This window comes from Mandrillus leucophaeus, unplaced genomic scaffold (genome assembly GCF_000951045.1).
Source record: "Mandrillus leucophaeus isolate KB7577 unplaced genomic scaffold, Mleu.le_1.0 Scaffold125, whole genome shotgun sequence".
Lineage (NCBI taxonomy): Eukaryota > Metazoa > Chordata > Mammalia > Primates > Cercopithecidae > Mandrillus > Mandrillus leucophaeus.
Window position 1 is genome coordinate 663,485 of NW_012100876.1, and position 12,771 is coordinate 676,255.

Consider the following 12,771-nt stretch of genomic DNA (forward strand, 5'->3'; position numbering starts at 1 on the left):
CTGAAACAAATGTTGAGTGAGCTGTCAACATTTTTAAATGGGTGGATTCCACATGAATTTCCAGATTTCCAGCCTCTCTTGAAAAATCCGTAGAGCTGGCACCACCTGCCAAGGCACCGAGGCACAGCACAGGAGCAGTGGGCGAGACTCTCCACTCAGCCCAGAACTGAGGGCATGAGTTTCCAGACCACAACCGCAAGAAACCAGCGATGACCTAGCACAGGGTGGAAACAGACCCGCCCCCAGGCTCATCACACCACAACACTGGGACAAAGACCCTAAAAGCCTGCGGAGACAGAGTGAGAGGAAAGAAAAGACAGAGAGAGAGAGGCAAGAAGAGCGAGAACGTGGAATGAAGCCAGTCCCCTGCGAAGGATCTGGGATTAGAACAGCACCAGCCCCTCCCAATAGCAACCCTAGAACCTAAAAGGCAGAAGAGCTGCACCTTCCAAATTCTGAGGGCGATATTTTATTGCCAACATAGAACTCTATACTCAAACTCATAAAACAAACACAAAAGCAAATGATGGGGGTAGCATAGTCATTTTGAGCCATGGAAGGTCTCCAAAACTATGCCTTCCCAGCACCCTTTCTCAGTGAGCTACAAAAGAATGTGCTCCATCAAAAAGAGGGAGAAAACCAAGAAAGGTGGCGGGGTGGGACCAGCAACAGCAGACGGAGAGAATTCCCCGGAGAAGAGACACGGAGGCCCAGGATGACAGCCAGGCTGCAGGCCACTAGGACCAGAGGAGAGGCTCTGAGAAAAAGCGCCTGCATTATGGGATGGGTTTCAAAGAAATAGGAGGAGCTTTACTCTTCTGGCAGAGAATCTGGGGATAAATGAGTAATACAGACATAGAAAACACACAGATTAAAAAAGAAAAAAGAACAACTATTAACTCCAGGGAAACCAAGTTATTAAAAAGAAACAGTCAGTGGTAAATGACACTTACGCATCCTTACGTTATAAACACTGCCTATTGAAATGGTGCTACTGGGAGGGTGGGAGGAGAAACACGAGCGATAGGGCTGGGGGTGGTGCCACGAGAGAGCTAAATTTTCATCCTCTACAGTAGGAAGAGAATAATGTGCTAACTTTTTTTTTTTTTTGAGACGGGGTTTTGCTCTTGTTGACCAGGCTACAATGCAATGGTGCGATCTCAGCTCACCACAACCCCCACCTCCTGCCACCTCCTGCCACCTCCTGGGTTCAGGTGATTCTCCTGCCTCAGCCTCCCAAGTAGCTGGGATTATAGGCATGTGCCACCATACCCAGCTAATTTTGTATTTTTAGTAGAGATGGGGTTTCTCCATGTTGGTCAGGTTGGTCTTGAACTCCCAACCTCAGGTGATCTGCCTGCCTCAGCTTCCCAAAGTGCTGGGATTATAGGCGTGAGCCACTGCGCCTGGCCACGATGTTTTTTAAATAAGAAAAGAAAGAAACTGTGGTATAACCATGTGGTCTAGAAAGGTGGAGGCGATCAGCAAAGCACAGATGAAAGCACAGAAAGTTTCGGCTCTTGGAGAATGGGAAGGAGTGAGGCAGAAGTTTCCTCTCTCCATTGGAATTAATTGCAGAACTACTGGTATTTGAGGTTTTAAATTTTAGGCTATGTACAGCTTCCATACAGATGAAAACTAAATTAAAACAGAGCACAAGCAAACAGATCTGGCCATTCCAGGCTGCCTGATGGCACCAGGGAGTCAAGACAGAGTGGGAACCACCTGGAGTCGGGGTACAAGCTCCCCGGTTCTTCACGGCTGTCCCACACAGCCACCTCACTCATTCACGTGACCTGCAGGGCCCCTGGCCACATGTGACGTCCCTTTAGGTTCTAAATACACACACACACACACAGATGTAGACACACACATCCAAACACACATCCAAACACACACACACACACACACACACACACACACACACACACCTGCGCATCCCCCAACCCACACGATGGTTCATGCAGACATTTTCCAGCAGGCCCTCAGTGCCAGCTGCTAGAGGCAGCAGTGCATGTCAATGCCAGGCTAATGGGGGTGGAGTGGGTGCCACACTGCCCGGTTAGTGCTCCAGGAGCAAAGCAGCCAACCTAGTCCAGGCAGGCTTCCTGGAGGAAGTGGCACAACTGCAGAGCCTGAAGACTAAGGCAGGTGCGCGTGCACAGAAGGCAAGCTCGGAGGCCTACTTTTGGCAGCTTCCAGGTCCCAGACACGGATGGAGCCCGACTGGGAGCCAGCCACGATGAGCTCCTCAGGGGTGTTGAGGCGGACGCTCTCCACTGGGGACGTGTGGCCCGTCAGGCTCTGTGGAGAGAGGGCAGCAGCTGCAGTACACTGCTGAACAGACCCCCGCAGTTGCCACCCTGAATTCCAGGTCCCCCAGAAACGCTTCAGCGAGAAGTGGCTAAGGCAGGAGAGGGCGCCCCATGGGGCCACAGCAGAGCCCTCCTGCAGGCCCTTTCTGAGCAGCTACTCCTCTCGGCCTCAGCTCTCAGGGCTAAAAGTGGACAAACCCCACTCATTCCCCCACCACCTCCCTCTTCCTCGCTATGCTTCTGACATGGGTGTCACCTGCAGAAATGGCCCTGGGCCTCTCGGAGGGGAGTGACTGGCCAAGATAAAGGGATGCTGTCCCTTCGGCCCTAAGTCAAGCAACCCGCCCCTGCTCTATTCCCCTCTTCACTCTGCCCCACACAAGCCCCTCAGTGAGGAAAGCCACAGCAGAACCAAGGCCTGCCTGGTCCCGGGCACAAATCTTGCCCCTCTGGAACCCCCGGCTCTCCCCGACTGCCCATCCCCACGGAAAGGAGAGGGCTGTGGGGGTTGGAGGAGGGCGGAAGACTTTTCACTGTGGACCCTCTATCTTTTGGATGTTGAGAGGAATAAGTGTATCCCATACTCAAAAATAAACAAAAATAAATCCAAGTGGACGGCCTGCAGGGGGAGAGTGTGCACAGAAACCCCAAGGAGAGAACGACCCCGGCAGCCTGGAGGCACTGTAAGGCCTGGGAGGCTGGTGTGTGTGAGCCAGGGCAGCAGTCGGGGGCGAGACCGGCTGGGGCCTGACAGCTGTACCTGGCATTCAAAGACAAGCCTGCAAGCCAGGCCCCAGACGGTTGGCCCTGTTTCTCTGGGGGTCGTGGCATGTCCTATTTTTGGTCAGTCATTGGTGTTGCTTTTTCAGCTTGTGTATGCTACTACTTTGGCATTTCGGGGGGGTAGAAAACACATTTGAACCCTAAAAACGAAGTAAAACAAAACATTTCAATTCATCTTTACTGACCCCTTGCACCCTTGCTGAGGCTGGGGTGGATCTCAGTTCTACCCCTGGATCTCAGAAAAACAGAGGTGATTAAGTTTCTACTAAGAAATTCATCCTTTGCCATATTCTCTCTCTTTTTTTTTTTTTTTGAGATGAAATCTCGCTCTGTCACCCAGGCTGAAGTGCGGTGGCACAATCTCGGCTCACTGCAACCTCCGTCTCCCGGGTTCAAGCAATTCTCCTGTCTCAGCCTCCTGAGTAGCTGGGACTACAGGTGCCCGCCACCACGCCCGGCTAATTTTTGTGTTTTTAGTAGAGACGGGATTTCACCATGTTGGCCAGACTGGTCTCAAACTCTTGACCTCAGTTGATCCACCCGCCTCGGCCTCCCAAAATGCTGGGATTACAGGTGTGAGCCGCTGTGCCTGTCCTAATTTTCTTTATCTATTTCACCAGGAGTCAAAACAATGATACTTCCCTGGTTGGCAAGGGATGCGGGGTGGGGCATGGAGGAAAGGGCAGGTTCCGATGCTGCTGGTGAGAACGTAAAATGATTTCTGGAGGGCAGTTTGGCAATCTGTTTTGAAAGCTTTAACAAAAGCACACACCCCTGGATTGAATGCAATGATCACGGATCTGCTCAAGGATCTAGGTGGCTGAGGATGTTCACCACAGGGTGGTTTAGCGGAGCCAAAAAAAAGCCGGAAACAACCTCCATGCTGATAACAGGGTGTGGCCAAGATAATTACAGCTCATCCCTACAATGGAACACCATTAAGCCATTCAAAATTATGTTGTAAAAGAATACTTGTTGACACAGGCAAATCCTTACAACATTGTTATTTTTAAAAATCAGGCTGCACAAGAGTGGCAGTGTATTTTGATTTGTGTGTGTGTGCTTGTATGAGTATTTGTGTGTATACATGCGTACATGCATGTACAAGTGTGCATACATGTGCATGTACACGTATACGTATCTGTCTCAGCATCTAGAAGGACTCAGACCAAAACACCAACTGTGGTGGCCTTTGGATAAAAGAACTATATGTAATTCATTTTGTGTTTTCTCCTTTATGTGCTCCTAGTTAGAAAACAGTTTCTAGCATTGAACATAGCTGCATAAATAGTGGGGAGATGCTATTTAAGAACTAGCTCCCTAACCAGCTCCAGCCAGGTCCCCTCAAATCCTTGTTGGGGAATGAAGGCTGGGAATGAATTAAAATAAACGCCCACATCTTGCTGCCAGGCAGGCAGATGGGCAGGTGGGAGGGGAGGGGTATAAGTCTTTTGGCTCAACCACAGGCCCGGGGCTTATTTTAACCTTCTCACGAAGCCTGCCTGGAGTTCTTAATAGTACCACAGGCAGGTGACTCCCTCGCTCCTGAGGGCTGGCCACTGTCCCAACCATGCTGGGCTGTCCTGGGCCTCACTGAGCAGACAGCTGGGGGAAGCACCATGCCCCCTCCACCCCTGGACTGGGCCCCAGCGGATAGGGGGCCCTGGGCTCAAGAGAGCCTGAGAAGCTGCTCACTCTTCAGCCTCCAACCCCTATCCCTGTCCCCTCCCCAGGTCCTTGTCCTGACCCCCTGCTGGCTGTCGGGGCTCACCATGATGCAGTTGGGCTTGTTGATGGACCACAGGTTGACGCGGCAGTCATCCCCGCCTGTAGCCAGCAGCCGCCCGGAGGCTTTGCCCAGCACCAGTGAGGACACATTGCTGGCATGTGCGACGATCTCTTCTACACAGGGAAGGAGAGGGAGAGGCCATCAGGGGGGCCCGATGTGGCTTTGTGAAGGAGGGGTGACCCTGCTCGGCTACCCACTCCAGAACCTGAAACCCAGTGGAAGGCTCTGCCTCCTTCAGCTCCCGCTTTGGTGCCCACCATGAGCTGTAGGACCAGCAGACAGGGCAGGGCATGGGCCTGAGACGGAAATCACTGTTTCTCAACTTTCATCATACCTGTCCTTCCTACCTTTAGACTGCACGATTTTCTTCCTGTTTCTGCACATCACTTGGTAATATTGACTAGTTATACTCAATTTTTAAAATTGACTTGCTATTTTTTATTAGCTTGGTCTTAGGCCATATCCATGAAATTACAAGTTTGATATACTCATGATACTCTTTCTATGATACAAAAAGAAAAACAGTTATTAAAATTTAAAAAAAATTGACCCATGCACTGCCTATGCACCTCTCAGCTGCTGTTTGTGTGGACACGCAAACCCCGCTTTGGAGAACACACTCTAAGAACAACCAAAGTCACCTCTAGACAAGCTGCCCCCAGGTGAGCCTGCACGGGGCTGTGGCTCAGATTCAAAATCATGGATCAGGTTCTGGTCTGAGGTCTGCAATCTGCTATTGCGTGGCCTTGGCTACTAGGTCACCTGTCCTCTGAGGGCCTGGCTCCTCGTCTGGAAAGTGGGGATACCCATGGTGCCTGCTCACACCTGATGCTGAGGACTCCCTAAGAGCGTGTCTGTGTGCTGCTTAGTAGCAGGTGAGGGCTCCGTGACGCTGGGCAGGCTCGGGGCTAGTCACCATGAGACAGTGGGCATGGGGGCCCCGGCGGGCACCGGAGGGTGAGCTTCATGAGGAGGGGGCAGGAGGCAACAGACTGAGCAGCTGGGGTGGGGGTGAGGGCTGACCACACAGAGGAGGAAGCCATGAAGACAGCCCAAGGCCCCTGGCCTGGTCAGTGGAGATGGCAGGTATGAGCCTCGGAAGGCTCCACAGGGAGCAAAGCACAGGCAGGGAACCAAGAGGCAGCCAGAGCCTCGGAGCCCATCCCTGCGCAAGCTCCTTCCGGAAAGAAAGCAGAAAAAAGACAGTTCTCCCTACACAGGCCGGGGGAAAACCCCAAGGTGCTGACGCCCCGAGGCACCTGGGAGGCCAGCGTGGGTGACGCCAAGGAAAAGGGTGTTGCAGCCACGGTGCTCCACAGAGGCCCCTCCTGCACCCCAGCTCCAACTCCACCCTTCCTGGGTGTCTCTGCTGCGGACTTCAGACCACAAGGAGGTTGGCAAACTGGGTCCACGGAAGCTGCTTGCCGGAAAGCCGGGCTCCAAGGGGCCACCAGGAATGCCCAGGGGACAAGTCGCAGGCTCAATCTCACCGATGACACCCTGCCTCCTGGCCCGGCCATGGCAGAGTCGGCACAGGCAGCAGCACCAGCAAGGGCGAGGGTTCCCTGTGGGCCCAAACCTGGGCCAGGGCACCGGGGAGCTTGCCGTGGGGAATCCCAGGGAGCTGGGCCCCACTTTAGTCCCATCTCAACGAGAGCCTTCTGTCCTCTGGACACTGTGGGGACAGAAACCTGGGGAATCCAGCCACAGACATGTGTCTGTTCAAGAGTTTCCGCCCAACCCGGAAAGAGGGCAAAGCACCTTCTCCCTGGCATTCTGTGCCCGAGCCTGGCATTCTCTCCGTGGAGGCACTGCCCACTCCCCCTGGCCTACCTGGAGGGCTCTGTCTATCCCCTGGCCCTCACTCCTCCCAGGGAAAGTGTCTGGCTGAGCCCCACCTCACTGGGCCTCAGGACTGCTGCCCCTGGAGACAGCCATTCATTCATAATATCAGTATTTCCTGGGTGCCCACTCTAGGCCTTGCACAAAATATGCCCCAGTGTGATCAGACGGTGGTGGGGTGGGAGACTGAGCTGGCAAAACCACAGACTTTGGGGTGAGAAGAATTTAGAAGTTGGGCCCTTCTTGAGGATCCCACATCACTCCCCTCTAAGCAGCCTGACCAGGGACTGACTGGAGCCCAAGGAGGGAGGGCAGAGGGGCAGGGACACAGCACAGGCACCTGCAAAGGAGGCACAGGGCACCACCCCAAGAGCTCCTCCTTCATCCTGGCTTGAAGGACAGCGACCAGCAGCCCAGGCCGAATACTTGATTTTCATACAAAAAATGAAAAATAAAAATCCTCAGTGTCTACTGGCAGGCCAAGCTCTGGGAGCACATACAACCTGGGCCCCACATCCAGCCAAAGCTGGGGAACACGGTGCGGCATGGCAAGAAGGGCTGAGGATCCACATCCCAGATGCAAGATACAAAGTACTAGGTTTCAACGACCTCATGTGGGCCACGCACCTCTGATCCTCACCAGACCCTGGAGCCACAAGGAGCCAGAGGTCATGTGGCCCTGGGCTCTTCAGAGTTGATTCCCATGGACACCACCATGCACATGAAATCAGCAGCAGCAGCAGATGCCCAACACGCCTGATCTCATTACCTCCTGCTCGTACACTCTGATGGCTTGGCCTTGCCTTTAAGATAAAGCTATGGCAGCCTCAGTAGGGCTGGGGTCCTGTGGACACGCGCTCCTGTGAACTCACTAGGTCTGTGCGGCCCCACGTTCCTCCTGCTGCTGTGCCACTGCCCATGGCCTCCCTTGAGTCCTTCCAATACGCCGAGCCTCCTGCCTCAGGGCCTTTGCGCTTGCTGTTCATGCAACCTGAAGTATTCCCACCCCACCCCCCACCCTACCCCCGAGTTAACTAATTCAGCTTGCAACTAGAGGAGACACAGAGGGATACGGTTATCCAGTTCCTGCCTGTTGCTCTCCCCAGGCTCTGCGCTCCCACCGTACAGAGACCTTGACTACTTTGTCGCCCATTGGCTCCCCAGTGCCTAGCTCTGGGGAAAAGCCAGCTGTTGAAGGGATGAATATGTAATCCCAATAATGACAAAGTCACTCTGACCAAAGTGTGCCCTCCTTGGGGAACCATAAAAGGGTTCTCCCAGAGCCCTAGAGCTTTGGGGAACAACATGGAAATGGCCCAAACCTCTCACTTTACCAACAAGGAAACAGAGGCCCTGCAAAGAACTTTGCCCGAGTCTTATGGTTAAATTCATGGTTAAAAAGTGCGTAGTCTTGGCCAGGCATGGTGGCTCATGCCTGTCATCCCAGCACTTTGGGAGGCCGAGGCAGGTGGATCACCTGAGGTCAGGAGTTTGAAACCAGCCTGGCCAACATGGTGAAACCCCGTTTCTACTAAAAATACAAAAATTAGCCAGGCATGGTGGCAGGTGCCTGTGATCCCAGCTACTCGGGAGGCTGAGGCACGAGAATCGCATGAACCTGGGAGGCAGAGGTTGCAGTGAGCTGAGACTGCACCACTGTACTCCAGCCTGGGCGACAGTGAGAGTCTGTCTCAACCCAGCTCCTGAAAACCAACCCAGGGACAGCTGGCAGCAGACAGTGACCAGGTGGAGCACACAAAAGCTATGCCAACCAGTTACGATAGAGGTGCCAATGTGTACAGGAATTCTCAAACTCTGATCTGGGCATGCTTGGGATCCTCGAGATCCTTTCGGGGGGTCTGAGAAGACAAAAGGATTTTCACAATAACACTAAGATGGCATCTGCCTTTTGCACTCTCATTTGCTCACAAGCATATGGTGGAGTTTCCCAGAACATCACTAGAGGCCTATTTGATTATATACTCTTGTTTGAAAATGTCTCAGTATTAACTTCTAACATGGTAAATATTGACAGATACATAAATCCAACAAACAAAAGCACTCTGGGGTCCTCAATAATTGTTAAGAGTGTGAAGTCTTTAGATGAAAGAGTCTAGAACCGCTTGTTCAGGGCAGTGTCCATCAGTTACAGTCCGAGCCCTGTCTGCAACCCTCTGCCCATCCCTTCTCGCTCCCACTCCTTCCTCCATCCTGGGCCCAAGATGCTTTTATCTGACTGGGGAAGTTTGACTTGTGAGATGTCTGAGAATGCTGCGAACATCTTTCAGGATTTCTCACCCCACTGTCAGCCTAACTGGAAATGCTGTGCTAAGTGCTTTAGGATGTTCATCTTGTCACTTGAATTTCACAGCAACCATAGAATGCAGGCGTCATCTCATTGTATAGACAAGAAAACTGAGCCTCAGAGAGGTTAAGTCACCTGCCCAGTGTCACCCAGCTAAGAAGTGCCACAGTCATGATTTACATCGTGGTCTATCTTACTCCAAAGTCTAGGAGTCTCCTCCTGTGCCAAGAACAGGAAACAAAGCTGTGGGTTCAGGCCTCCCAGCAACAAGCAGCTAACAGAATAAATGGGGTGATAAAGAAAAATGAAAACCACTCACGCAACTTCCAGGCTGTCTTGGTGACCACAGGGGTGGCCATCCTTCAGCTGGCTGGCCACCTGAAGCCCCACCCACAAAATAAACTGTGCTTTCCTCGTGGGGTGGGGGTGGATCCCCCCCAGATCCACCAATCAAGTTGGCAGAGAGTTCCCACACATCCAGGCAGGGAGAATGCCTCGTCTTCTGGCTGTGGGCTGCCTCGTGGTTCCAAATCACCCACAGCAGCAAAAACAGCAGCCTGTGCACATCTGTCACGATCCTGGATCATGGGATGTTAGGCTTGAACCATCTCAGCTCAGCACCGGGCTGCAATACAAACAGAGGTGATGTCATGTTAGAAAATGCTTGGTAAGAGCTATTGCTACCTGGATCACCAAGGCCACTTGATAAAGACTGGCACCCACCAAAGCCACAAGGGCCAGAAGCAAATTGGGTTTGGGGATCTGCAGAGGGGGCACCTCAGGTAGGGTGATTTGGAACACAAGGAAAAAGAAACTCCTCCCAGAGGCCAGGATAATGAGATGCAGCTCTGTTCCGGGATGCTGGCTGCCTAAAGTGCAGCAGCTGCAGTGGGGCGGAGAAGACCACGTGTCTGCAATTCACATAGATTTCCCGGGAGTGGTTGTTTTTGTCTGACGTGTGGGGTGTGGGGGAGTGGAGTCAGAAGCTAAGCTTATGGGCCTAGGAAAGGCATCCCAGAGATGGCCACTTTAGTCCTCCCTGGAAAGAATCTCGAAGACGACCCTGATGGCCCAACTCCCCAGCTCCTGGCAAGGGAACCGCTCCTGCTCCCTGAGATTCCCAAGGACAGAGCTAGGAACTAGGCCTCTGGTCTGGGCGTGAGTGGCTATGACTCCTCAACTCTGAAAGGCCACCTCATGGAGCCTCCCACCTCCTTCCCACAGCCACTTCACCTCTTTCCCGTGAGCCCGCTCCCCTCCGTCCCCTTTCTCCTGGGTCCCCGGGTCTGCCTCTCTAGTCCTCCGTTCACACCCCCTTTTCTCCCTGCCCCCTGAGTCTCCCACTCATGCACATCCTGCCTCCCGAGCTCCCTCACGTGGCCCCTGCCTCGCCAGACTCCCGTTACTGCCCTTTCCCGTATGTTCCCGGGGTCTCCCATTCATTCATTCTCCCGCTTCTCTTCTCCCTATTCATTACCCGTCCTTCTGCAGACCCCCAGCTCTGCTTCCGGCCTCCCTGGTTTTGCCCCCTCCGGCCTCCACCCCGACCCCTCTGGTCCGGGGGCGGGGGCAGGTACCTCGGCCTCAGCTGATCCTCTCAACCCTCTGCTTGCGGAGTATGGGCTCTAGCCTCCCCACGCCCAGAGCTCTCTGCCCGCAAGCCCGGCCAGCCCCGCCTGGCTCGGCCCAGCCCAGGGCCCACCGTCCCCTCGCCACCTCGTCCCCTTGCCCACTCCACCTGCAGCTGCGGCTCCGGAGACCGAGGCTCTGCTCCAGGCGCGACCCCCACTTGCCTCCATCCCCTGCCCTGATTGGCCGCTGCTTGACAACCGACCCTCACAACAAAACCTCCGGCTCAGAGCCCCGCCCACCTCGCCTCCCGCACCAATCAGCTGCCGCAGGCGCTCCGCCTCCTGCCAGGACTGACCAATGGAAGCAGGCGCTTCTGCCGCTTTTCCTAAGTACCCGCCCTCTTTTCCTAAATCAGGCTAATCAAGAGGAAGGAGCGTTCAAGAGCCGCCCCTTGGCCTCTGATAAACCAATGCAAGCTGCCTTTTCCTTAGTCCCGCCTCCGTCTCAAGTTTCCCTTTCCTCTCCGTTTCCTTCCTCGAACCTAATTTGTGTCTGAAAACTTTTGAGCGCCGCCCTCCAATGGCGGCTGCGCCAATGGCTTGAGCAACCGTCCTGGATTGACCAGTCAGAGCCCGCATTATTGGAAAACCAATTACAAGATAGCCAATGGGAAGGAGATTTCTGGGGCGGTCTGAAGCCGCAGGCCTTCCATTTTGGAGTGGGGCAAAACCTAGAGAGGCCTTAGTCGGGATTTTGCCGAAGCTCCTCATTCTTCCCTTTGCCTGCAGATGGTACCCCGTGGCAGGAGGACTTTGTCCCTGTTCTTTGACCCGGACGCCGGCATGAATCCCCCACGGAAGTTCTAGAAGGAAACAGCCTGATTCCGGAGCCGAGGCAGGCGCTGAGCCCTGGAGCATTGACCACGCAGCCACCACCTCGGCTAATAGATGCGTGGGCAAGGGGCTGCTCCCTGAGGGGCCGCAATCAGGGAATCGGAGAAAGGCCGGCTTTATTTGTGACACGTTGGGCGGGGTGGGCTCAGGGAAGCGCCGTAACCCTTCTCGACTCAGGGCTTCTCGCGTGGCCGCTTAGGAGGGACTCGGCCCCGCAGCCGCCTCTTTCTGTTGCCCAGAGGTTGGCCCGGGCACCCAGAGCTCCTCGAACCTCGCCATTCGGCCTCCAGCCTCCAGCCTCTCACCTCAGATCAGGGCTCCTCGGGTTCACATAACGCTCACTACAACCCTACGGGGTAGGAATTCCTGTTCCCATTTACAGATGAGGAAACTGAGTTCCGGGTTAAGATGCTTGCAAAAAACCACACGGTCAGAAAGTAATAGCCCCAGAATTCGAACCCTTGTTCTGAAAGCCAAAGCGTGGGGGAGTCCCCACTCTGCCTTCTGGGTTCAAACGATTCTCCTGGTTCAGCCTCCCGAGTAACTGGAACCACAGGCGCCCGCCACCATGCCTGGCTAAGGCTAGTTTTTGTATTTTTAGTAGACACGGGGTTTCTCCATGTTGGCCAGGCTGGTCTTGAACTCCTGACCTTAGGTGATACACCCGCCTCAGCCTCCCAAAGTGCTGGGATTACAGGCGTGAGTCACCACAAGGCACCTTTAAACGATTGGAATAACATCGGATCAAAACTGTCTAGTCTGTAGTTCCTCTTAACTTTTGTATTATAAAAAAAACTAAATAGAGAAAACTTGAAAACACAGTATCATGATACCACGTAGATTCCAGCACTTGTTAACAGTTTGCCATATTTGCTTCGTCTGTGTGTCTTTTTCTGAACCATTTGAAAATTGTAGATACGACATTTCACCCCAACACCAAATACTGAGCATGTAGCTCTTAAAAATAAGGCTCTTGGCCAGGCGCGGTTGCTTGAACCTGGGAAGCAGGGGTTGCAGTGAGCTGAGATGGGGCCACTGTACTCCAGCCTGGGCAACAAACTGAGATCCATTTCAAAAAATAAAAATAAAGGCCGGGCGCGGTAGCTCACGCCTGTAGTCCCAGCACTTTGGGAGCCCGAGGTGGGCAAATCACGAGGTCAAGAAATCGAGACCATCTGGCTAACACTGTGAAACCCTGTCTCTACTAAAAATACAAAAAATTAGCCGGGCGTGGTGGCGGGCGCCTGTAGTCCCAGCTACTCGGGAGGCTGA

At 53.7% G+C, this 12,771-nt stretch overlaps 1 protein-coding gene across 1 annotated transcript in view; it reads right to left on the reverse strand.

Moving 5' to 3' along the window:
* The window catches only part of KATNB1 (katanin p80 (WD repeat containing) subunit B 1), a 29,615-nt gene extending 18,717 nt beyond the window's left edge, over positions 1-10,898 (reverse strand). The window contains exons 1-4 of the mRNA XM_011971927.1: positions 10,773-10,898; positions 9,354-9,659; positions 4,870-5,000; positions 2,164-2,304 (exon numbers count right to left, since the gene is read on the reverse strand). Coding sequence (XP_011827317.1) covers positions 2,164-2,304; positions 4,870-5,000; positions 9,354-9,393 — 312 coding nt within the window. The 5' untranslated portion in view covers positions 9,394-9,659; positions 10,773-10,898. The remainder of the gene's footprint in view (positions 1-2,163; positions 2,305-4,869; positions 5,001-9,353; positions 9,660-10,772) is intronic.
* Between the last annotated feature and the right edge of the window lie 1,873 nt (positions 10,899-12,771).